The sequence below is a fragment of the Myotis nattereri genome (assembly GCF_964212035.1).
Source record: "Myotis nattereri genome assembly, chromosome: 1".
Taxonomy (NCBI): Eukaryota; Metazoa; Chordata; class Mammalia; order Chiroptera; family Vespertilionidae; genus Myotis; species Myotis nattereri.
In genome coordinates, this window is record NC_138075.1 from 32676892 (window position 1) to 32704681 (window position 27790).

The following is a 27790-nucleotide window of genomic DNA, read 5'->3' on the forward strand; positions in this document are numbered from 1 at the left end:
CTGTGCCTGAGTGTGTTGCTTATGGATGCGTAGAGTTGTAATCTGGTATGGTCTGACATTGACCACTGGGTACACTGGCTCTTGGGTCTCCAGGGAGGTGCAAAGTCAGCCACTGCCTGGGACAACCCAGCAGGAGCTACAGAGAGATCTGCAGATTCCTCCTGTTTGTATCAGGTTTGGGAGTGCCCAAACAAGGCCCAGCTGTGAAGCAAGGCAGGCTGGTGCTGGTGCTGCTGTCGGATCTTGGGCCTTTTATTGATAGGTTTGGGGCTCCCCAATCCAGCTGCATCTTGTTTGAGAGATTTTAGCCTGAGCAAGGACAGGCCTTTCAAATGCAAAAGCTGCTGCAGGCAGCTTGGATGGGGTTGTAAATTGGATGAGGTGGGGTCTCAGGGAATCACCAGGGCAGAGCAAACAGAAATGGCTGCCAGTCAGCCCTGAGACCAGGAGGTCCCAGCATAAGAACAATGACCCCTGTGAGCACTTCTGTCTGGGAGAAAGTCGCCCCCAAGTGTTTGCCCCAATGCCAGACAATCCAGTTCCTCATCATGTGTGTCTGTGTCCCTCAGAGCCTTCCCCTGATGCTGGAGCTCAGAGGAAGCAGGGCCTTGTAAGTTCAGTTTGTGTGCTGGCCCTTTAAGAACAGTTGGGTCTTCAGTAGCCTCTGTGTTACTGAGCCCCAATCCACACTGGTTTTAATAGCCTGTAATTATGGGGACTTCTTTTCCCAGCTCTGGGACCCTGGGCTGGGAGTCTAGTGTGGGGCTGGGACACCTTGCTTCTCACAGGCGGCCTCCACAAGATGATCTCCCTCCTCATTAAAAAAACAGCACACATGGGTATCTGGGCATTGGACCAGCCTGTTCTGGGCCTCCGCACCTTTTACCAGTATCAGTGTGCTTTCTTCTTTACTTCTCTAGTTGTAGGACTTCCATTCAGCCAGCTCTTTGGCGGTTCTAGATGGTGGTTGTTCTGTATTTTAGTTGTAATTTTGATGTGGTTGTGGGAGGGGGTGAGTATAGGCCAGCCGTGGGCAAACTACGGCCCGTGGGCCAGATCCAGCCCGTTTGAAATGAATAAAACTAAAAAAAAAAAAAAAAGACCGTACCCTTTTATGTAATGATGCTTACTTTGAATTTATATTAGTTCACACAAACACTCCATCCATGCTTTTGTTCTGGCCCTCCGGTCCAGTTTAAGAACCCATTGTGGCTCTCGAGTCAAAAAGTTTGCCCACCCCTGGTATAGGCATTTGCCTATGCCACCATCTTTGGAAACAACCAATAATTTATTTGTTGAGTGAGGATCTTTCTGGCTGTAGAATGCCACAATATCCTAACTGGTGTGTCCATTGAGATGAGTTTCTCATTCTGCCAACACTGAAAATAAGATCCTTGTTTTTACTTTTTTACATTTTGAAAGGACCTTTAAAATTCAGTATAGGGTTTTCTTTTGGAAAAAATTTTCACAATTTCTTATGAGATGTTTTTCCCTTTAATTTTGGGAATGTGGAGTAGTATGTATAAGTGCATGAGTGTGTCAATACGTGCATATTTTAAATAGATAGAATTTATAGCTGTAATATTTAATTGCAACCACTAATAAACTGTTTTTTAAGTGCCATAGTCTTTTCCACAGAAAATACATTTACATGTAAAATTAACTTCTAATAAAGAAGCTGTTAGCATGCCCTTGATTGTGAAAACATGAGTAGGAATTGAGATAAAATGTTTAGTTGTTCAGTGTCTCTCACATATTATCACCACCAAAAACTTCTCTGAATATGAATCTAGATCAATAAACTGCTGATAGATAATTTTTTAAAAATGCAGCTTGTTGTGGAGCAGATATGTAATAAACACTGCTTAGTGTACCTGATTAAATACTCTTTAATAAGACTGTTCTCATGCAGCAGAAAATGGACACTAAGTCCTGGCCTGGCTCTGTGTATTTAAAATTGTTATATGGGCTATATTATGACTACTAGTAAAAGACATGGATGACATTTGCTTTTAAACAGTACTAAAAGCAGAGCTATAAAAATAGGCTTTTCAAAATATACAAAGAAGAGACAAATTATATGGAAAAAGATCAACAACTCTGATAATAAACAAAAGTGAAAGCTAAAAAAAATAAATTCCAAATTAAATTGTCAAAGGCATAGTAATTTTAATGCCTATCCTGGGTAGAGAGCAGAATGAGATAATGTATCACACTAGAGGTAGGTATACAAATTGCAGGAAGGTTTTTAATTTCAAATTTCATGTCTTCAATAGATTTTCAATTTCTCTGTATTCTTATGGCCGCTTGATCAATTGTGTCATTTCAGGAATTTATCCATTCTACCTAAGTGATTGATTATTGACATATTCCCATTAACAATATACAGGGAGCTGACAAAATTCCACTATTTCTTTCTATAGAATTGTAGCTTAATTTCTTGAGTGTTTTGTATGTTGTAGCCTTTGTGCTCAACATTTTATATGCATCATGTCATCAAGTTCTTCCAAAAAGGTTTACTATTATCACCATTATTATTTTTATTTTCTTTGTTAATCCTCACCTTAGGATGTTTTTTTCCATTGATTTTTTTTAGAGAGTGTGGAAGGGAGGGGGAGAGACACAGAGAGAGACACATCGATTGGCTGCCTCCTGCATGGGCCCCAACAGAGCCTGGGGACCAAGCCTGCAACCAAGTATGTGCCCTTGACTAGAATCAGATCTGCAAACCCTTCAGTCCCCAGTATGGTGCTGTAACCACTGAACAAAACCAGCTAGGGCTATTACATTATTATTTTTAGCTGAGGAAACAGAAACTCAGAAATATTAAATAACATTTCCAAGTTTACAAACTAATGTGTGGTGCTTTTGAGATCCAGAAATCCTAAGCTCTTAATCTTAACAGCGATTTTAGAGAAAAGAAACACATCTATACACAAGGTACTCTTGCTTTTATTATTACCTTTTTTGTGTGAAGTTCAGTTCTTCTATGGTAATAAACACACAAGGAATGTCTTCAGCAAAACCTCACTTCTTCAGGAATGAAGTTCTTAGAGGCAAACTTTATTCTTCTGTGGGAGGATTTTTTTAGTTTAAAACAAATTGTTTTTGTTTTTCTTTATTATTAGCCTCAGGAGTTTCCAGGCCTCAGGCATTTTGCAAGCGTAAGAGTTATGGGTATTGAGCCTCCTAAAACACCTCGTTATGCTAGAAGCCTGGGTTCATCATTAATAGTAGAGAGCTACAACCAGCTCAGCATGAACCATCCTGGAGCATGAACCATTGGTAGACCTACGCATATGCAGAAATCACTTTGTGCTGTAAGCAACAGACTTGTGGTTTGTGGAGTCTAAGTGCTGCTCTCATTTAGTTACTTCTACACTCTGTCCCCTAATCCTTTTATTTGGGGAAAAGTATTGAGGAGGACTTTAAGCATTTATGGTAAATGGATATGAAATTTTATTACTTTCTTGTACTCCAAGTCTTCTCAGAAGAGCAAAAATAAGTAAGAGTTTGATTTCTTTAAGTGCCTCAAGCAACAACAGTTAATGAAATTCAAAGAGCATTGAATTATTAAACAATCATACTTCCCAAAAATAGTATTTGTGGTTTAGCCAATTGGTCATTTTTACTGAGTGCCCAAGGATTATAACATACTGATACATGCTTGCATCTTTGATTTGTGTATAGTTCTCATTTTCAGATAAATCATACGAATTTGCCGCAATAATTACAAAAGGAATTTATTTCATGCATCAATAGCCCCATTTTAGGCCAATAAATTAGTAAAACATGAAGAACTATCTAACCCATATCCACCCTGTAGTTAATTAAGCAACTGAGTTTTCCATTTCTTTTGTCCTCCCCCCAAAATCCTAATATTACTCAGTTGTTACAGTTGGCACATGATCATTGGCAAAGAGGGCAGTAAGGAGGCTGCTGTAGTAACTCAGCTGAGAGATGATGAGTGCCTAAACCTGGGCAGAGGAAATATGGATGGGGAGTAGAGACAGATTTCTCACCCATCAGTGGAGACTAAGGCAAACCCATGTTTGTCAAAAGGATTAAATGTGAATGTGAAAGCACCTATAAATTATGAAAGCTGGGGAATCTTATGTGGCTTCTTTCTTCTTCTTGACAGTGTTAATGACAGCTGTCAGCCTTAGTCACCCAACCTTCATGTAAATATTCAGGTTTAACCACTGTCGGCTTTATGGACTACCTGCCAGGAGCCCTGAAGATCTTTTTCATCACATGCTTATTGTAGTTGACATTTCTGCCACAGTGATGTGCCTAGTGGAATGAACTTGGTATGGCTTTATTCCATGCACGTCAGACCTTGACAGTAATGATTTATTGAAAAGGTGAACATTTGGTACCAAGTGTTATCAGGAAAGAATGAAGCCTGGTAATGTGGAAGATAAAGAAGAACTTAGTAATTCATCAGATAGTGTTTCATGGGATATACAGTGTTTCTTGGGGTACACAGTCTTGCAAATTAGAAAGATGAGGGTAGTTTTATCAATAAAAAAATTGAAACCTTTTAAATCAATGCCATTTCTGTTGCTCTAACAGGTTGGTGTTGCTCCATTCAATATAGGCAGTGAACTAAGTTTTACTTCCTAGCTAACTCCTAAGGAATAGTTTTGTAGCCAGCATACTCAAAGTTTCTATGAATCATAGTTCTTAAAAACCATAAGTGGAGTAATATATTCTGATCTTTAATCTCCAAATGATGGATTATTTTCATCATATATCATCCCATGGGTTTGTTCCTCTAATCTATATATATAAAAGCCTAAATGACCATCACAACCGAATGGACGACTGAACAAGCTTTGTGGGGCGATTAGGCCAGCTGGGGGGTCAGTGAGGGGCTACCAAATGACCGAGTAGCAGGCTGTGTGGGGCTACCAGGTTGGCAGGGGGGTCAGTGAGGGGTGACCAAATGACCAAGCAGCAGGCTGCTTGGGGCAACCAGGCCAGCAGGGGGGTCAGTGAGGAGCACCCAAACGACTGAGCAGCAGGCTGTGTGGGGTTGACCAGGCCAGTGGGCAGGGCAGTTGGGAGCAACCAGGCTGGCAGGAGGGCAGTAAGGGGTGACCAGCCGGTTTGGGGGGCAGTTGGGGGCAACCAGGCCGGTGGGGTGGAGCAGTTGGGGACGACTAGGCTGCCAGGGGGTGCAGTTGGGGGTGACCAGACCAGCATGGGGGGAAGTTAGGGGTGATCAGGCAGGCAGGCAGGTTAGCAGTTAGGAGCCAGTGGTCCCAGATTGTGAGAGGGATGTCCCCAGGATCGGGCCTAAACTGGCAGTTGGACATCCCCAAGGGGTCCTGAATTGGAGAGGGTGCAGGCTGGGCTGAGGGGACCCAACCCCCTGTGCACGAATTTCATGCAATGGGACTCTAGTCTATATATATAAAAGCCCAGCGACCTGAATGGTGGAACAACCAGAATGACTAGAATGACTGGTGGCTATGACGCACACTGTGGCAGCCAGCCAGCCTGATCTGGGTCCTGATCGGCCTCCCTCCCCACAGCTGGTCCAGCCCCCAATTGGTCCCCATTGGGGCAGGCTGGCCAGACCCCACCTGTGCACAAATTTGTGCTCCAGGCCTCTAGTTTGCTAATAATGTGATTGTCTTATACATGATACTCTCTTGGTGATTACTTGTTCTAAGATTCAATTATGTTTTAACACAGGATGGGATGTTATCTTCAAAATAAGTCAGTGAAATACCCTTTCATATGTAAATCCATGCTAATAGTGCATGTTAACTTCAATTAATTTATGGCTGCAAGCAATGCACAAGTTCTCCTAGAAAATGCACAGTTTGTGGAAAATATACTATCTTGTCTACAATAAATTTATAGTTTATGTAAAGAAGTAAAGTTACAAAACTATGAATTGATTTACAAAAATAATTGGGAAGGTACAGATCAATACAACAGAAGATAGTACAGACTGAATATGCAGAATGCCCAGATATGGCCAGCCCTTCCCAGGCGCTCCAAGACTCCAAGAATGTGTGTTAGGGTTCAGGTACTCTGTCTTGCTGATTCTTCCTCAGGTCTTTTGGTTAATCTGCCAGCCCCTGGTGTATTTCTGATCCTTAACATTTCCCTCTTCACAGAGATGCTGACCAACCTGGTAGCTTATTTGCCCAGTTTTAGTCTCTTTTTCACTCCAGGACAACTTTTTATAAACCACAGAGTAAGCTTTTTCAAATAGCATTTTATCCCTTATTCAACAAACACTGACTTTGGAGTCATAAGACCCACAAATCCTAGTGGCAGGGGAATGCACGGAGTCTGTGCCCCAAATCCAACAAGCCTTGGCTAGAGAAAGTGCTGATCCATGCCAACTCATGTGTTGTCCTTCACCTTGCTCCCCGCCATTACCTATATCAGTGATTTTCAACCTTTTTCATCTCATAGCACATATAAACTAGTTACTAAAATTTTGCTGCACACCAAAAAATATATCTTTTGCCAATATGTCAAAAAAAATGGGTATACTTTTCATTCATTCACACCAGATGGCTATGTGTTGGCTGTTGTCATTATTCTTTAAATTTGACAATCTAATGGAAAATAGGTCAGTGCCCCTGACTAAATAGTCAGATATTGCATGTTTTAAAAATTATTGTGGCAAACCTGTTGAGATTATACTTTGATCAAATTCAAGTTTGGCCTCATGACCTGTCACGTTTACTCTTGTTCTTTCTTCAGGGAGACATTTCATGACAGTTTCTCCTGTACCTCTACCCGTGACACTGGTTGATGTAGCACTAGTAGTTTTTAGATTTGTGAAAATGGGTTTCTCAGCTGCTGGCCTGCATTAGCATCCTAGGATTGTGGAAACAGTCCCCAGTATGTCCTGATGTCTGTACCTCCTGCCTTCTGCCTGCTGCAGTGATTGTAAAATGGTTTTCTATAGAGATATGTAAAAAGTTCATCCTTAAGAAGTTTTGATCAGACCAATGACAAGTAAGCAACTAACATTGGCTACAACAGGTCTTCTATGGGATGGAATGATTATTATTTGCAATATTAACCTTAAAGCTCATATAGATATTAGGTAATGTAGCTGTTGAGACTAAATTCTGGTCTTATTTGTTTCCTTATATTTATAACTAGGGGCCCAGTGCACGAATCCGTGCACCTTGAAAGGAACTGTGGGCCACGAGGCTGCTGTGGGCACAGGGGCAGGTCTTGGCCCATCCTCCGTGCCCCTTCCCAGCCCCTCTCACTGTGGGCGCTACTCCCCTGTCTGCTGGCAGCTCCGCTCCAGCCACTGCCACTCCCACATGCTGATGGTGCCAGCCCTGCTCGCCCCCACTGACAGCACAGAGTGATTGGGGCTGGCGCCAACAGCAGGTGGGAATGGCAGCTCTGGCGCCAACAGAAGGTGTGAGTGGGGCCGTCGCTGGCAGTGGGTGAGAAAGGCAGCTGTTGGCCCTGGTCACCCCTCAGGAGCAAGAGGAGGTAGAGAAGCCCTGAGGGCTATTGGGGCCAGCAGCCGCCGCTCACACCTGATGGCTCTGAGTGATGGGGGCTGACTGGGCACCAGCAGCAGGTGCAAGCACTGGGTGGGATATGGCGTGTGGGAGCAAAGAATTTTCAGTAACCACCAGAGGCTTGCCCTGATGACAGCGACTGGCACCCTGCCTTGGTCTGGTGCGCCCCCTCACCTGCTCCACCTTCCTGCCACAGCCGATGTCTGCCAAGTTCCACTTTCTGCCACCTGATGCTGATGCCTGCCCTGTTCCATATGCGCCCCTAGTGGTCAGCGCATGTCAAAGCGACTGGTTGTTCAGTTTGCTTGTTCTGCCATTTGGTCTATTTGCATATTAGGGATATATATATATATATATATATATATATATATATATATATATATATATATTAGAGGCTCGGTGCACAAAAATTTGTGCACTCGAGGGGGAGGGGGGTCCCTCAGCCCGGCCTGTGCCCTCTCGCAGTCTGGGACTCCTCAGGGGATGACCACCTGCTGGCTTAGGCCTGCTCCCCGGGGGATTGGGCCTAAGATGGCAATCAGACATCCCTCTGGCAGCCCAGCAGCCCTCGGGGGATGTCCACTTGCCAGTGGGGAGCAGGCCTAAACTTCAGTCAGACATCCTTAGCGCTGCTGAGGAGGCAGGAGAGGTTCCCACCACCACTGCTGTACTGGCAGCCATCAGCCTGGCTTGTGGCTGAGCAGAGCTCCTCCTATGTGAGAGCCCCCTGACCACCAGGGGGCAGCTCCTGCATTGAGTGACTGCCCCCTGGTGGTCAGTGTGTGTCATAGTGACCAGTCATCCCTAGTCTTTCTGCTGTTAGGGTCAGTTTGCATATTACCCTTTTATTATATAGGATAGAGGCCTGGTGCACGGGTGGGGGCCAGCTGGTTTGCCCTGAAGGGTGTCCTGGATCAGGGTTTGGGTCCCGCTTGGGTGCCTGGCCAGCCTGGATGAGGGGATGATGGCTGTGTGCAGCTGGTCACACCCCCTTCAGGGTGGGGGTCCCCACTGGGGTGCCTGGCCAGTCTGGGTGAGAGGCTGAGGGCTGTTTTCAGATTGGCGGGTGACTGAAACTCCCAACCTCTCCTTTTTTGCTTTTTTTTTTTATTCTGGGATTTATTTACCTTCTATGGCTGCCACTGGAACTGAGAGCCGGCTTTAGCTCTGAGGCTCGGCTCCAGCTCTGAGACCTTGGCTGCTGAAAGCAGGTATCTGGGTTTGTTTGGCTTCTATAATTGAAACACTGTTGCAGCTCCAGCTCTGACGGCTGAAAGCAGGTTTCTGGGGTTTGTTTAGCGTCTATAATTGCAACATAGTTGCTTAGACTAGAGCTCAGAGCCGGGCTGCGGCAGGCGGGGAACCTTGGCTTCCTCCATCACTGGAGCAAGCAAGCCTCCTGTTCACTTCAGTTGCCTGGCTTCCGACCGCCATCTTGGTTGGCAGTTAATTTGCATATCACCCTGATTAGCCAATGGGAAGCGTGTTGGAGGTACAGTTAATTACCATGTTTGTCTATTATTAGATAGGATATATATATATATATATATATATATATATATATATATATATATAAAATAGTAACTCCTTATGAAGGTTTATAAATCTACCTTTCTGAAAAATGCAAATAACTTTTTTTTCTAAAAATGGTTTATGCTTATTACAAAAATCAAATATTGCAGAAAAGTTTAAAGAACATGAAAATCACCAAAAATACTATTGTCCAAAGAGTGGAGTTAAGTAACATGTTTGTTTTTTTTTTCAAACAAAAACACACCATTAATCTTTGCTGATATATGCCCAGAAGCCCCATCATCCTCATCTTAATGGTTTCAGTTGTATTGTTGTGCCATTACTTGCATCACACAATCTTCATTTTTGAACATTTTAATTTTTTTCTCATTATAAAAACATTTCAGTGAACATTTTATTGCACTCATTTTATAATGCTACCATATAACTTCCCAGAAATGGAATAATTTGGCTAAATGGTACAATTTGAATTTTTGATCCATACTTGGTACAGGCATATCTTTTTGATTATTTTCTGATAAAACCTTTTTCTACAATATTACAATATTATTTATATTACTTTTATAAACTGTTCAGTTTCAACAATGGATATACCCAGATTGTAATATTCTTGGAATTGATTAGCAAGTAATTTTTGATGTAGCCATAGTCTTTGTGATTTTTCACATCTTAATAGAAAGTTTCCCTTCCATCTCTTCAAACTGTCAGGTCAGAATACTTTGACAATATTCTTAGTCAGATGAGATCTGGGACAGTTTTTATGTACTTGTTGTCTACTTTGCTACATAAGGAGAATCTTTTAAATTTAATTCAACTTCTGTTTGTATGTGTTCTTTAGTTACATGTTCAGAATGATGCTGTCAATATATAGAATTTAACAACTTTAAAAGGTTCTTGCTTTTAAGAACTTCATTGAATTTATAGCAAAGTATGTTAACATATATAAAGGAATTTAAATATATAAAGCAAGGCATATCATTCCTATTTTAAGGAGTGAGGTATTGATAGGTTCTGTCTGAGAATAGGAGAAGTTCCTTGACCTGTAATAATCAGAGAAGGTTTTATGAAGGAGATAATGAGCCATGAGAGTGGATGGGATTTAGGAAAGGAGGGCTTTCATAGGGGAGAGATCAGTTATCTATTGCTGTGTAAGAAATGACTCCAAAACATAGTGAAATAATACCGCCATGATTTATTATTTCTCATGACCCTATTGGTCGAATGGGTTCTTCTGCTCCTCCTTCCTGCGCTCCCTCTGGCAGCTACATTTACTTGGCACCTCAGCTGGGGGCTTGGTTCCACTGGCACCACAAGGATAACAAGACCCCTCTATCCTTGCTGTCTTGCTCAGCACAACCCAGGCTTTTTCAGGAATGGTGGTCTCAAGACAGTATTACAAGAGAGTACAAGTCAAACATGAAAGTTCTCTTAACGTCTAGCTTTGGAAGTTGTATAATATCATCTCTGCCACGTTCTATTGAGAGAAATGAAGTCAAAGCCAGCACAGATGAAAATAAATAGATTTTGGTGGAAGAAGCAGAGAAGTCTCCTTACAAAGAGATGTACATATCAAGATAGGAATAATTTGTGGCTATTTTGAGATTCACCACAAGGGAACTGCATGAACAAATATTTGGATGCAAGAATAAATTATATTGAGAGTTAACAAGAAGATAGGTGGTGACACTATTTCTCAGAGGATACAAGGAGCTCTTGGCTATTCTACAGGTATTGTTCTGAGAATCACCAACAGTTTATTTAGGTATAATAATGTGGCTTGGCACAAAGTTGTTTCAATATTATGTCAAGTTATTATATTTAGTACTTCCATATTAATGTAAGCATAACACCTACTATAAGGAAATGTAGAAAGAGTAATGTTATTACTCTATTGCTTCTTTTCATATTTTAGTGCTAAAGATCAGAGAAATGATTGAGAGTATCATTACTGAAAAGTAAGGATTACCGAAAAGTATTTAAAATATATGTCTAGTACAAATAAACCGAGAACAACCATAAATTTTTAAAATTCAATTTTTCACCATAGTGAAACTGCTGGATTCAGTGTACATTCTCATTATTTTTCTGTAGCTGATAAAGCTAGGCTTACAACTAGGTTGAGCAGGTAGATCTATACATCTTATAATTTGAAGGACATAAGACTATCTCTGCATCAAATCATTGGGTTGCTATGGTATCTAAATCTCACCGCTGTAGTTTCCTTATTTTGTATTTTAATGTTTTTGAAATAAAGAGATACAGTATAAGAGCTTATAAATATCCTGAAAGTACCACATATGTCATTATCATCTATTCATCAGATCATATTATAATTGAAGTCTGGGTGTGTGTGTACACATGTATGAATGGAGATGATAGAAAGAAAATGTGCCTTCTCCTAACCTAAGAGAGGAAAGATATTAGGAACAAAATAGAAGCACCAAAAAACCATAATCCGCTACATAACTTGTGAAATTTTATACTTTCAGTTGTTTCTTGAAACTATAAAAATACCAATTTTTAAACATAGAAAATTAAAACAAACAAAATCTTAATTGGAAAAAAAGGGTCCATTATGCTATCTTTTCCAAGTTGGAGTACTGTTCCTTGTGTTTGTGCTGACCCTTGCCCATCTTGATGTCATCTGACACAAAGATATCTTCTTTGTGTCATTTATATTAAGCTAAAGTTTTAGTCTTTTTTTGTAACTGTGATTTAAAAAATAATGTCAAAATGAAAGTATTTCCTTTTCCTTCTGGCATGTCTAAGTGACTCTATCAGCAGTCTGTCTATGTGCCTGTTTATTTCCCAAACCCTCATGTTGATTCTTCCTCTGCTTCTTTCTAACTTGGTTTTAGAATTCCCGAGAAACATGGAAGGCTGACCAGTGTCCCAAGGTTGACTTATCTAAGAGTACCCTCATTTAAAATTGTGTTCAGTACCGAAGACAGCCCTCCAAAGATGTGTGTGTGTGAGAGAGAGAGAGAGAGAGAGAGAGAGAGAGAGAGAGAGAGAGAAGAGAAGAGAAGAGAAGAGAAGAGAAGAGAAGAGAAGAGAAGAGAGAGAGGAGAGAGAGAGAGAGAGAGAGAGAGAGAGAGAGAGAGAGAGAGAGGAGAGAGAGAGAGAGAGAGAGAGAGAGAGAGAGAGAGAGAGAGAGAAGTAGTCTGTACCAGCTGCTGCTGGGTTCATCTAAAGATAACATACAATTTTAATCTTTGGTTGCCTCTGGTTGACTGACAGTTGATATATTTTGGGACTTCTTGTTTGACTCATAATAAATGATTCTGAAATGATGAGATCAGTATTCATTGACATCTATTATTATTGTTCCTCCTATTTATAAGGCTTTGTTCTATCTTGCCCAGTTCATCTTTATCAGAGTTACAGAAACTTCTATAGCTGTTTAAGCAATGTGAGTGTACTAGTTTTATTAGAATCAAAAAAATTGTGCTAGATTATAGAGAATAAAGAAAATTGATTTACTTACATAAAGATAGAGTAACTATCATAGAAGGATAAAGTGGAGATAAAGCTATATTGATCCTTTAATTCTCTGTTTTTACGAATCATTAATTTCTCATAGTTCTTTTGAAAAAACAACCTTCTAACATCTTTCCACTTATCCTCCCCTTTCCCTTTCTAATATCTTTGATCTTATATTAGTAATTGATTAATATAAGTTCATGATTAATTTTCTAAATTGACTCTTTAGGGTATATAGGAAATATCAATAAGGATTGCCACTAAAATGAGGCTATTTTAATGGAGCCAGTTGTATGGTAATCATGGGGTCAGCCATAAACTGGTGCAATCTGTCTAATTTATGCAATAATTCGTTAAGTTCTAGAATGTGCCCCTTCTGTGCCCCAACTTATCTAATAGCTGACAGTTATTAGTAAAAATGATTCAATCAACTTGCATTACCTGGAATTCCCCATTCAAAATTCCAGCATCCCTGAGGGATAATGTACTGTATTTGTTTCTGATAATTAATACAACATAAATAAATTAATGAGATTAGTTCTAACAGGATAATTGACCTACTTCAGGTACTAATGGGGCATAAGTTAAGTGAAGACTTGGAAAGAAGACATGTCTGGCTCAATAGTGGATGCCCAGAGGGAGCCTACATATATGGATCATTACAGAAAAGCATCCAAGGAGATCAGGAGATGTTATAAAAGAGCAGGAAGGAAAGCAAGACTCTGTAATGGGAAGTTTTGAAGATCAGCTTCTTTACTTTGTTCTAAAGCCAACTAGAGTTATTTCAAATGTTTTAAGACACTGTGTGATACACATGCAATCACAGATGAGCAGAACATTTTCCTTTCACACCTTAAATACCATTATTAAATGTGGACTTTATGCCCTACCTGGTTTGGCTCAGTGGATAGAGCCTCGGCCTGCAGACTGAAGGGTCCCAGGTTTGATTTTGGTCAAGGGCATGTACCTTGGTTGCGGGCACATCCTCAGTAGGGGGTGTGCAGGAGGCAGCAGATCGATGTTTCTCTCTCATCGATGTTTCTAACTCTCTATCCTTCTCCCTTCCTCTCTGTAAAATAAAATATATTAAACGTGGACTTTAATGAATATAAATAAAAAGGGCAATGATGACCTCTGTGGCTTTAAAGGTTACCAGAAATGCATTCTCATATTAATATTTGAAATTGCTCAGTCTAGGGCCAATGATTACTTGCCAAGGTTTAGAAAAGAAAGATAATTAGGAAAAGTAAATGTCAGATGTCATCATGAAAAGTCTAAAAATACAAATTATTAATAAGGTAATGAATGGATGCGGCTTGACCTCTGGAGCAAACAAAATGAAGTGACTGGAGAACATCCTTTCTTCAGAGACCTGCGTATCAACATCTTGTCTGTTAGCATGTGCAATCATGGGAGTGGAGGCTGTTACAATTAATTTGCTAAACATAGATTTTTTGTTGACTCTGAAAATTGTTTAACCGTGAGAAATAAACTATAGTTTTTATACTTGGAGTGATTATAAGTTTATTTGTGGATTTTTGTAAACTATGAAAAGGAAAAGATTATTAGCCTTTCTTCAAAGATTGTCATTTGGAAGAATTAAAGACTAATAATAGTTTTCTGTAGGAACTAGTGGATACTAGTGGAGCAGGGATTATGTCTATCTTTTTTATCATTGTATCACTGGTGGCTGGCATACTAGTATCATAGTATTTATTATTCAATAAATATCTACTGAATGCAAAAATGCTTGAATGAATAATGAAATCTATGATTTGTGTTATTGCATCATTCAATCTTTCTACCTATGCATCTCTTTGAAAACATTAAACATTAATTCATGACTTTAATGCGTATATTATAAAAATAACAGGCAGTTGTTAGTTTAAAAGATAAAATACATTAACATTTTAGAAAGCACTTTTCAAAAGGTACTATTGGTGCCCTAACCGGTTTGGCTCAGTGGATAGAGCATCGGCCTGTGGACTAAAGGGTCCCAGGTTTGATTCCGGTCAAGGGCATGTACCTTGGTTGCAGGCACATTCCCAGTGGGGAGTGTGCAGGAGGCAGCTGATCGATGTTTCTCTCTCATTGATGTTTCTAACTCTCTATCTCTCTCCCTTCCTCTCTGTAAAAAATCAATAAAATATATTTTTTAAAAAAAGGTACTACTGGGCTCTGATGTGCATGATAAGAAGCTCACTATCCTCCTCTCCCAGGCTTCCTACCAGGTTAAGAACAAATCTGTCTTTATTAGGGTTTATTATTATGGTTGCATAACTAATCAAATTCAGTGGCTTGAAACAAGAAAAGCTATTTGTTTTACCCATGAATCTACAATTTGTGCAAGGCTAGCAGGCCATGTGGTGTCAGCTGGGTCGGTTTGAATGAGTCTGAAAAATCCACTTCTTAATTGGCTCAGCAAGCTGAGCTTACCTGGCTGCTAATCTGATGTTGTCAAGCTACTTTCTGCACATGCAATCATAAGTTGATGGAACATTTTCCTTCAGAGCTTACCTATATTATTAAATATGAATATAAGTAGAAAAAGAAGTGATGGTTGAACCACTGTGTAGCCTCAGTGTTACTTTAGTGTCTTCTCATATCAGTATTTTAAATCGCTCAGTTTAAGGCCAGTGCTTAGCTGGAAGCTCAGCAAGGCTATTGACCAGGGGCCCTGATTCCTCTCCAGGTGGACCTCTCTAGAAGAAGGCTTGGGTTTCCTCACAACATCAGAGCCAAACTCCAAGAGCAGGTGTTCTAACAGTGAAGAATTGCGAGATTCTAGTTTCTTTTTTAAAAGCAATATATTTTTATTGATTTCGGAGAGGAAGGGAGAGGGAGAGAGAGCTAGAAACATCAATGATGAGAGAGACTCATTGATTGGCTGCCTTCTGCACACCCCACACTGGGGGGTTGAGCCCGCAATCTGGGCATGTGCCCTGACCGGATAGCAAACCATGACCTCCTGGTTCATAGGTTGACACTCAACCACTGAACCACACCCGCTGGGCAAGATTCTAGTTTCTTTAAGTATGGGCCTAGATATTGGCATATGATCTTTTTACTATATTCTATTGTTAAAACAGTCATATAGTATACTTAGATTCAAGGGCAAGGGATATACATCCTGCTTCTCAATGGAAAAGGTATCAGAAAACTTGCAGCCATTTTTATTCTATCATAATTATCTTCTAAATAATCCCTTTGTGGTGAGTAAAAAATATATACAAGACTTTTAAATAAGTCATTTATTGTTGTGTATTCCAGAATTACTGAGACTCTGAGTATGTTAAACTTGTAAAATTAGCCTGTTTTAAGTTTCCTTAAGCCTAAAAGGTTGCAGGATAGCATATAACAAGAGCCTTATCAAATTTTAACAAATTAGGCTAATTATCATTATTAGAGTATATGAATTGACTATATAGCATCCGTTTCAAAGGGTAAAATTATATACCAGGACTCTACAAAACTGGCCAGGCCAAGCATGAGCATTTATATTTGATGAATGACAATAGGTCTTCCCAATTTATTTATTATCTTCATATAATCAGGACATGTATTATCTTTCCTTCTAAATATTTTATTCTCCTATCTGCATCAATAATGTATATTTCTCCTATATTTTTGTATCACCAGAGATTGTGACTTGAAAATAGAATGTGTCTAAAAACTATTTTCTAGGTTTTTGGTGTATGAATTTACTGGGAAAAAAATTTAATACCTGCTATGTTTCAGGAATTGGTATGTGTTCTGGAAATACAGCAGTTAGCAAAAAGGGAAAGGGCTGTACTTGCACTCAAGGAATTTGCGTTTCTAATGGAGAAGGTAGATAATAAACAGACACTAAATTAAAATGTGGTGTAAACTGAAGTAGTGATAAATAGAATTAAGAACATAGGCATAGTAAGGGGATGGAGTGTGATACTGGAGGAAGAGGATGTTTAGACAAGGAGGTCTGGAAAGGGTTCTGTGCTGAGGTGGTTTTTGAGCAGAGACCTGAATGAGAAGATATAGACCAGGTGAAGTTCTCACAAAGGCTGTTTTAGCAGACAGAACAGCTAGTGAAGGTACTCGGAAGAGTTAATGTGTTCAGAATGTTTGAGTAGCACCAAGAAGGCTAGCATGACTGGGGCAAAGGGAGTGAGATGACTGGCAGAAATTATGATCAGCAAGGGAGGCAGTGCTCTGATTATCTTAGACTAGGTTGAAATTAAGTCTATGTGTGAATATATATATATATTCCTTTCTGCTGCATGAAATATTATTTGGAAACTGTTTCCATGATGATGATGATGATGATGATACATAACAATTCATAAATACTTACTATTATACTTTCTTTTTTAACTTGTTTTGTATGAGTTACCTTGGATATCTATCAGGCATCAAAGAAGATGTGTGTGTCTATAATTCAGGGCAGAGGTATATTATCATTGAGACAAGCTGCATGTTGGATACATGTGAATTTTCTGTGCTCTTTTTGCAACTTATTATAAGTAAAAATATTTTTTAAGTATATATACACATATACTTGAACCTCTTGCCTTAAATTATGACCTTGTTTAGTCCTCTCCAGTATAGGGCACCATACTCACATGAAAATGAGAGTCAGAAGCGTATAGCTTTGTAAATATGCCAAACTTATTGAGATGTTGATTACATTCTTCATTTATTAATGCTGCAAACTTTTAATACATTGGCAGTTTTCTTTATATTTTATTACTTAAACTTTTCATTTGAGCAGAATGTACGCATATTTAATGTACCCACAAAGATGAAATGTGTGGTAATTTGTTACACATAAAAGCAGTAGTAAGACACTTTGGCAAAAAGAACATATTGCAAACATCTTGGGGAGCCAAACAAGTTAAATATGTCAAATAATAGGTAGTTCTGTGATATTTATTGACAACTTAAAATAGCTGGGCACTATTACAACACATGATTGTAGCATTATTTCATTAATCCCTAAAATGCTTTTTATTTTATATTTTTATTGATTTCAGAGAGGAAGGGAGAGGGAGAGAGAGCTAGAAACATCAATGATGAGAGAGAATCATTGATCGGCTGCCTCCTGCATGCCCCACACTGGGGATTGAGCCCACAACCCGGGCATATGCCCTGACCAGGAATCGAACTGGTTCATAGGTTGATGCTCAATCACTGAGCCACACCAGCAGGGCAAATGCTCATTATTTTAAAAACATAAATTCTCCTTGCTTCTCTTTTCTGAAAATGTAAAATAATACTCATTATTTGAAAAACATAAATTCTCCTTCTCCTTTCTGAAAATGTGAAATTCCATATTTTACATGTATTTTTCTATCATTATTTTACATATTATTTCTGTGTTTGACTTTCTTAATAACACAATGGTGGAATAGAGATGTTAAGTCTGTGATTACCTCTATTTTTAAATATAAATATTCCAAAGGTTGAAAGACCCAGTTGAGAAATGTCAGCACCATATTATTCTTGCTCAGTTTTAACAAAACATCATCTATCTTGAAAATTACCTGCACTGTCATCAAAATTCCTAAGTAACAGCAGCAACACCAGCCTAAATACTGATAAAATTACAGCTTCCTGATGTGCAATTGTAATTTGTTGTATTCAGAGAACAATTGTTCTTAAAAAACCCCACATGATTTTCTGAAAATATGTTAAGGATGTTAAGTTGCACCACTAGCTTGATTTTATATCACCTCCGTCAAAAGGAATTTTGGTTGACGAAATGGCAAAATGAAATAGCCCATACTTTGTTTAGAGGAATCATTTTTTTTTTTTTAATGCTTGGAGGATGTAGAATGGAAGTGATCATTGTCTGATAGTCCACTTATTTGTCAAATGCTTATGGAATGTATGTGGTTACTAAACATTGTGTTCACTGAATACTAAGGTGAATAAAATATTGCTTGCTTTGAAAAGAGCTTAGTGTTAACCAAGGGAAGGGATAGAGTGGGGGTTGTGTGCACTTGGGGGCATGGTCAGTTTGGGCTGAACTCAGCGGCTTTTCAGAGCTTTTACAAGATCAGGTAAACATTAGTAGCCTGACCAGATGTGGGGAGAGAAGGGTTGGTAAATTATGGGTTGAGGAAGGGGATCATAGTCAGGGGGATTATAAAACCCTCTCCCATCATAGGCTCCTGTAGATAAATAGCACTGGTCTGCAAGCTGGCTTTACTTTTAATTAAAATGATGAAATAAAACAATTTACAATACTGGTATACTGACATGAATTTAATAACTTGAATTTTCAGGCACTCCAAAGTTTCCTTTTAGCTGTTAATTCCAACCTTGTTTCTCTTCAGAACTTCTAAAAACGGAACACTTTAATTCGTCTTCAGTTCCTATATTTCTTATGTTATGTCAACAATATTTATAAGTAGGGAAGTGTTCCAAAAGCTGGAAGGAGCAAGCAATGAGAAAGAACATACATTTCTAAACTGGATCATCAATCCCAGAAAATTCAAATTGGTCATTCAGGAGCACAAGGCTGGAGGATGACTTTAGATGCGAGGCTAGAATTTCCTAGGAAAATTATAATTTTGGAGCATTTAATTCTTCACAAAATCTGTTAGCCACTCTCATGTTTTGCCACATTGACCAGAGTATTATATACGCATGTTTGTCCTACTGTAGGTAACACTTACTGAATTAATACCAAAAACCAGGCACTTTTCTCAGGGGTTAGCATGTATTAGCTCCTAAAGTTTATAAAGACATCTCTGTCACACTATTCATTGATTGGGTCAATATTCACATTTTTTTTTTCCACTTGGGATATTTGTTTCATTTTCATCATTTCTTCTCTTTCAGCTCTTCTTTATGCAACTATTTTTGGAAATGTTACCACAATTTTCCAGCAAATGTATGCCAACACCAACCGATACCATGAGATGCTGAATAATGTACGGGACTTTCTGAAACTTTATCAGGTCCCCAAAGGCCTTAGTGAACGAGTCATGGATTATATTGTCTCAACCTGGTCCATGTCAAAAGGCATCGACACAGAGAAGGTAGGGGTTATCATTATTGTTATTTATTTTCTATTTCAATAGGATTCTCAGATGCCTGTAGTTTTCCCACTCACATATTGCTTGTATAATTGCTTCATAAATGTTACTCTATTTCATAAGTAACATATCAATCAATCATATTATTGAATGCTTAGAAGGTGCAAAGCACTCAACCATTAATCATCAATTAGTACTAGTCATCACACTCAATTTAGAAATTGTGGGTTCTGAAACAGCTAATTACTGCATTTCCATAAAACACTCTCATTGCCACTCAGAGTAATTTGCTACATTCCTCTAAAACTCTAACAGGGCTGCCATTTCCCCTGGTAGATTTTATTCTTGATTTTTTTCTTTGACCTTTTTGCCCATTTAAAATTTAGAAAACAACTTCCTTGCTTATAAACTAAAAATAATTATGTTTGCTATCCTCCCCTAAATTCTCTCCCCTTTCACATGTTTCTAAAGCAACTTATAATTCTTTGTTTTTCCCACACAAATCTATAAGATGGACACTATCCTCCCCATTTATTTGATATCTCTAATTTCTTGCTTGTATTTTCATGAAACCTTTTTAAATGTTTCCCATCCATCTCATATTAGGGGCAAAGAAAGGACCGAAGGCCTCCTCACAATAAACAAAACCAAATTTTAAAAACTTCTCACTTTCTACACCCCACTGACTCAGGTCAAATATAGAGGATGACAAATAGGGCTTGCACACAGGAGTTTTAGAGAAAACTGGTCGTGAGCTATTTTACTTTATAAGCATCAGTGGAGACTTTTATTTCTAGGTACTGATTTTTGACAAATGATAATGGAACAGCACATTACCTTCCTTGCCATTTCCCACAAACTTGATTTGTTCTCTTAATTATATGAGGTTGAGTTGTAGTTTTTCTATAAGACCTGCTCAACAAGTACCTTTCAAAGTAAAAGGGAAAGAACAAACGGGCAAAGTAGATGTTTAGTTAGGGGAATGTCATGAAACAACAAGCAGATAGTTTTTTAAGCCAGATCAGGCATTGTTAGGAGCAGATGGTTGAGCGGATGTGTAGGGAATGAACATGGAATGTGAAAATTGAGGGAGAGAAGCCTGCTGATATACTCAAGGGTAATTATATGAAAGAATCTTGAAAGAGGATGGCATGTGCTTGTCTTAACATTTTACAAGATAAATTTGCTATTTAAATGGCCACTTAAAGTGGAAAATGTGACCACAGAGGAGAAAAGGACAGATTACATTTCCATGGAATTTGATTAATGTATAAATGATTCACTATGTGGTTAGTTGGGAGGGTATCCAAAGAAGGAACAGAATCCTCCTCAGGGGTGCAGGTGTGAGTCGGTGTTTAAGATGTCAAATGCAGGAGGTCCTTTGAGGTCCACCTTTAGTGAAACTGAGGTCACGAGGGAACTATCTACTTTGTCCATCACCATCTCAGGTAGAAGCTTTTCTTCTAGAAAGTTCAGTGATGTCATATGGTAGATGACAGAAACACCAGTGAAATGATAGAATAATGGCCTTTTACATTAGAAAAGAGCACGACCCATAGACTGTGCTTCTCCTAGAGGACCTGTTCAACTGCCTGCTTTATGCCATTGGTAGGGTCTAACACACTGGCATGGAGTGTTGGCATGGCACTGCCATGTAGCAGAAGGTGATTTCTGGGTTCCTACTATTTACCATATTTTTTGGTTCATAAGTTGTGGTCATGGAAATGTGCTTCTGATTATCCACTGGAGTATCCACTGGAATAATAATTAAAAATAGATGGAGAGGCTAATATTAAAAGTGAAATAAAATTTTAATTCAAATGAAAGTATTTTTAAAGAAATAAGTATACATATTAAAATGAATTAGCTTTTGGGTAAGGAAAAAAATCATGGTTGTGCCTCCTAACTGAATGGGGAATCTTTGGATAGATTATGTCTAATAGAAAAAGCAGATTTAAATGACTGGTAAATATGTAAGTTTTGCTGTGCATTTTTAAAAACATATCTACACTTATTTTAATGTAGCAGCAAACTCTCCAGGCCTTTATTAATTTCTCCTAGCCTATTAAGAAAATTCCCACCCAGATGCATAAGAACTAACTAACAGCACTGTAAGTAAGGAGACATATGCCAAAGTCTTGGCTTCAGAGATTTCCACTAATTTCATAGGCAATGAGGGTGAATTTTAAAAGTTTATTCTTAGGCTACCCACCATATGCTATACCAAACAAGAAAAAATAAAATTGGGCCAAAACCGGTTTGGCTCAGTGGATAGAGCGTCGGTCTGCGGACTGAAAGGTGCCAGGTTCGATTCCGGTCAAGGGCATGTACCTTGGTTGCAGGCATATCCCCAGTAGGAGATGTGCAGGAGGCAGCTGATCGATGTTTCTCTCTCATCGATGTTTCTAACTCTCTATCTCTCTCCCTTCCTCTCTGTAAAAAATCAATAAAATATATTTAAAATAAATAAATAAAATTGGCATCCAGATGTCTGGGTTAGTAGTGAACCTAAACACCAAGGGGAAGACCCATATGCCTGTTGGGCATTTAGTTATTTGACAAATAAATAACCTAACACACAACTTTAAAATACTATAATAAAGTATTGAATTATAGACCCAACAATTAGTAGCCAAAACAAAGAGGGAGTAGATATCTCAGAACTAGACTTTACTATGGATAAGAACCATTTATAACTTAAAGGACCATTGCAAAGATGGAATTGACATATTATTTAATATAATTATAAAATGAACTAAAAATCTAATAAAATATTTAATGAGAGTCTTTGCACATGACCTAACATAAATATCAGAAAGACTCAGAGTTAAATGTATAAAATAAGAAACCATAAACAATTAGAAGAAAATATGTAAATAACTTATTTTTGTATGTATTAAAGTGATGTAATACATAAGAAAGTAATTAGTAAATAGATTTGGCTAGAAAATGTAAAACTTCTCATACCAAAAACTATGAAGATGAAAATGAGAGTATTTGCAATAAATACCATAAGTGAAAGGTTACTTAATATGTAAGGATGATTTTATAAATCAATAATAATCAAGAACAAAAATGAGCTGAACACATAGAAGATAAAAATACAAATTACTAATCTATATATATATAAAAGCCTAAGCAACCGTTCGACCGTTCGACTGTTCAACCAGTAACTATAATGCCCTGCACCCTCTCGCAATCTGGGACCCTTCAGGAGATATTGGAGAGCGAGTTTCAGCCCAATCCCCACAGACCTGATCCAGACAGGAGGGGCCCTGATCCCTACAGGCCCAATCCAGACAGGAGGGAGCCCGATTCCAGGGTGCATCGGAACCGTCCTCTCGCAATCCGGGACCCCTCGGGGGATGTCAGAGAACCAATTTCGACCTGATCCCCAAAGTTCAGGCCGAGGGACCCTACTGGTGCACGAATATGTGCACCAGGCCTGTAGTAAGCATATAGGAACATCTTATTTTCACTTGTAATGAATTAATATTGAAACAGCAAGAGACCAATTTTAATATGTCAAAGGGACAAAGTTAATGCCCAATTTTAGCAAAGGCTGTAGTGCCTGACACTGTCATATAGTTTTGGTCTGTGTATAATTTGGTATGGCATTGCTTGAAAGAAGTTTGACCAAGATAATACCCTAAATTTGGGATATTCTAGAGCTCAGTCCTGTGCCTCTTCCTCTTTTGACTATATTCTTTTCTTCAATGATATTCAATCCAATTATTTTAAAAATTTATGCAAACACCACCAAAATATACATACTCACCTTGGACCTGTTCCCTGAACTATAGACTTTCCTGTCCAATTGCCCATTCATGTTCAATGAAATTATCCAGAAGTGAACTAAACATCTCCCATAAACATGCTCCACTGATATTCTTCCCCAACGCAGTTAATGGCAACTCCACCCCTCAGGTTCTTAGAATGAAATTCCACTTCCCCCACAATAAAACCTCCATCAAATTTTGTTGGCTCCACCTTTAGTTCTTACCACCTTTATTACTATTACCTTGTCCAAGTTACTATCATGTTCTGTCTGGGTTATTGTGTAGCCAAATAACTATGCTTTTACCTTTGTCTCTTTATGGTGTATTTTAGCACAGCAGCCAGTGAGCTTATATGGCTTTCATAATAAAACTTTCTATCTACCTATTTATCCATACATATATATTATATACATATCTTTACTCTAGGATTTTTTGGTAATAAGAATGAAATAGATTGAGCTTATTAAAAATATAAGGGTGGAATAAAGAAAATGAATGGCTGATGACAGTAATGACATAAATTCTGTAATTGTAGAAATAAAATATTAGAAATATGAATATACTAGATGATGTAACTTTAGTAAATAGCTTCTCAATTTTCACAAAATATCCCCTATTTGATGTTAGAGACCTCTGTTAGATCTCCTATTCCTCAATAGTCAAATACTTATCTTACTATATTTCTTATCTCACATTTTGTTGACTACTTCTTTCAAATATTTTATTAATGATGTCACCATACTTAACTATGAGTACATAATGAAAAAGATTGGAATATAATGTATCGAAGCTAAATGTCTTTGTTCTGATGTCTCTCTTGTTAGTTCAAAAGAGCTATCTTTTTTGGTTGCTAGTACAATAGAATTTAATGATGCCTTGCAGCTAATTACAGAAAAACCTTCACCCTGATTACTGAGATTTCCTTCTATCATTTCTACATAGTTTTATAGATTTAAAAAAAATTCAGCTTTAACCCACCATCAAATTAATCACTGTGATTTAATTCAGTCTTAACTTGCCTTATGTGAATAATGTTTTCTCTAATTCAAATTGTGGCATTAAAGTACTGATGTGGGGATTATAGCATTTTTATCATAAAAGGTAGCCTTAGGCAATGTTTTTTTATTTTTACATATAGAATAGTACCTAGATTAATTATATTTGGTTGAAAGTATTTTATTGACTACTAATTACAATAGTTACTCTAGATCATTTTAAAATTTAATATTCAAATCCATCCCTTGGGCTTTGCTACTTGCTGACATTCTGTGCACCTAGAAGACAAAAGAAATGGGTGCAATGAATGAGAATTTAAAAGGAAAGAGGAGATCATAGGAAAAAATAAAAAGGATGATGGATAAAGCTCAAAAAATGTATCCTACAGTTTGAAATTATTTTATTGGGAAATAATTAAACTAAAGTAGATGGCTAGGGACTTCATTGTTAGGTTTGGGGATTGTATGAAAAAATGTATGACTTTGTATAATGTATAGACCACATATTTCTCATCATGCTGGATTTTTTTTCAGTTTGCTTTGTGGAATGAAGCTTAAAATTAACTGTATCATCATTTTCTAATTTTCCATTGTCTTACTTTTTTTTTCTAATACTGTATGTAGTTTGGAAAAATCAGTAGAAAAAGCTCTTCGGTATTCATTTCTTGTTTCATATGTTTTGTAATAAGCATAAAATATCAGTTGGAAGATCCCATTATATGAAAAGTTCTATCAGAATTATGCAAAATATTCAGGCAACATTATGCCTCTAGAATTAAAGAAATTTATATTTTGAATATTTAAAATTCTTGGGTTATTTTTAAACCTAATCTATCACAGAAGCACTCTACTTCTTCCAAATACAGTAGGCAATATATTATTTCTACAAGTAGAAGTAACTTCCTTTTAATCAGTTTATTTTAACATATATATGTATATATATATTAATTTAGAAAAGCATGCCTAAATATTTCTTCCTATTATTAAATGTGAAAAACAGGGATGGCATTCTTATACATACATGGCATCCTTTTCTTTTTAAAAAATATATTTTTATTGATTTCAGAGAGGAAGGGAAGAGGGAGAGGGAGATAGAAACATCAATGATGAGAGTAAATCATTGATCGGCTGCCTCCTGCACACCTCCTACTCGAGATTGAGCCCACAACCTGGGCATGTGCCCTGACCAGAATCAAACCATGACCTCATGGTTCATGGGTTGATGCTCAACCACTGAGCAACACTGGCCGGACTGGCATCATTTTCTTAATTCAATATTTAAATACTCAAGAGGTTCCTATAACAATGCATAGCTGAACTCAAAAGTGAAGGCAGCACCTTCCCAGAAGACGCCACAGACAAATGTGCTGGGTTCAGTGTACTATGTAAATATATAGTGAATATATATTTACATGTGAATATAGTGAAAGGAAGCTGAAATGGTCTTAAGATGCATTAAAGCACTTTTATCTTCAGATCAAGAGTGGCAATAATCATCCCAATACAGTCAATGTTAATCAGATTATAGGTAAAATATTGTGTTCAGCTTCCAGCTGGATATTTTAAAAGAAATACTATCAAGTGGCCACACACTTACCAGAACGTAAGATATAAAGTTCTGGGAACCTTTTTATAAGTCAAATAGTTAAAGGAAATATGAATATTTAGTTTGGCTAATTGAAGACGGGGAGAGTTATGACATATAACTTAAAATATTTGCAACAACATGGATGGGCCTTCAGAATATTATGCTAAACGAAGTAAGTCAGAAAAAGCTCAGAACCATATGATTTCACTCATATGTGGAATATAAAACTGAAATTCATAGACACAGACAACAGTATGGTGGTTACTAGAGGGAAAGAGCGGGGAGGCAAATAGATGGTGATGGAAGATGATTAGACTTTGGTGGTAGGCACACAATGCAATATACAGGAGACATATCATAGACTTGTACACTTGAAATCTATATAATCTTATTAACCAACGTGACTCAATACATTTAGTTAATTTAAAAAATTAAAATTTAAACAATATTTGAAGTATTTAAAAATGCAATGATCTGTCTCCTTCAGGAGAAAATGAACTACCTGCCAGTAAGGATGCAGGCAGAATGTAGTACAGATCCCCACACAGATTGCATGGTAATTGTGTCTGAGTGCTTTTGAGTACTATTACATATCAGATGTTGTTTATAATACAAACACATATATTCACAGGGTCCAGTATAAGAAAATATAGGAAGGAGACTTGACTTTGGATGGTGAACACACAATACAATATACAGATAATGTGTTATAGAGTTTTACACCTGAAACCTATATAATTTTATTACCACAAGAAATTCAATAAAAATTTAAAAATATAGGCCACAATTCTGTAATAATTCAATAATTATTTTCCCTGATTTTTAAAATTAGTACATCTAAATACAATAGTTTTGCAAATGAAACTAACTGTTTTTTCCTAGGTGATAGAATAAAGACCATCTTAAAAAAAAATTATGAGGACCCAGAATGCCTGATAGGGCTAAGCCAGGCCAGGCCCATGGGACAACTGGCACGTTTTTCCTATAGTCTTTAAATAGACATATAGTAATCCTGAGAGACTATGCCTAGTCTGTCATTACAAAGAACTATATTCCTCAGTCTGTAGTATGGAAGCATCATGCCCCAGGTATCTGAAAGCCGTGACATTTCTCTCCCTACCTAAACATATCAAGGGAACTTAACTATCGTCATATCCACACATGCTTTTCAGTTGTTACCTACTGAAATATTACAGAGTAAGTGTTCAGAGTTACTTTTGACATTTCTCTTTTCTAGCTGACCTTCAGGCCTTATCTGAAAAGGTAGACATTATCTGAAACCTCAATTTTATTTTTCCTTTCATGTATCAGGCATTGAATAAACTAAGACTCATGTGTATTAGAAACATTACAAGTAAATGAGAACTTTAATATTTGCTATGATAGGCATTTGGAACATGCAAATGTGTGTGTGTGTGTGTGTGTGTGTATCTACACTAATAAAAGAGAAACATGGTAATTGGCGTACGACCGCTACCCTTTTCATTGGCTAATCAGCGAGATATGCAAATTAACTGTCAGCTAAGATGGCGGCCGGCAGCCAGGCAGCTTGAAACTAACATGAGGCTTGCTTGCCTCAGTGATGGAGGAAACCAACGTTCCCCGCCTGGGCTGCAGGCCTCTGAGCGGGAAGTTTAAGAAACATTGTAACAAATACCGCCGGACTTCAGCCAGCAGATTAGCAACATTGTAAGCAAAGGCCAGAAACCTACTTTCAGCTGCGGGAGGCCTAAGAGCTGGAGCCAAGCCTCAAGGTAAAGCTGGCCCAGAATAAAAAAAGAAAAAAGAAAAAAAGGAGTGGTTGGGAACTTCAGTCACTCCCAGCCTGAAAACAGCCCTCAGCCCCTCACCCAGACTGGCCAGGCACCCCAGT

At 38.0% G+C, this 27790-nt stretch overlaps 1 protein-coding gene across 1 annotated transcript in view; it reads left to right on the plus strand.

The window, feature by feature from the left end:
• Positions 1-27790, plus strand: part of KCNH5 (potassium voltage-gated channel subfamily H member 5) — a gene marked incomplete at its 5' end in the record, with an annotated part of 249833 nt that overhangs the window by 133085 nt on the left and 88958 nt on the right. The window contains one exon of the mRNA XM_081093539.1: positions 19359-19558. Within this exon, the coding sequence (XP_080949665.1) occupies positions 19359-19558 (200 nt within the window). The remainder of the gene's footprint in view (positions 1-19358; positions 19559-27790) is intronic.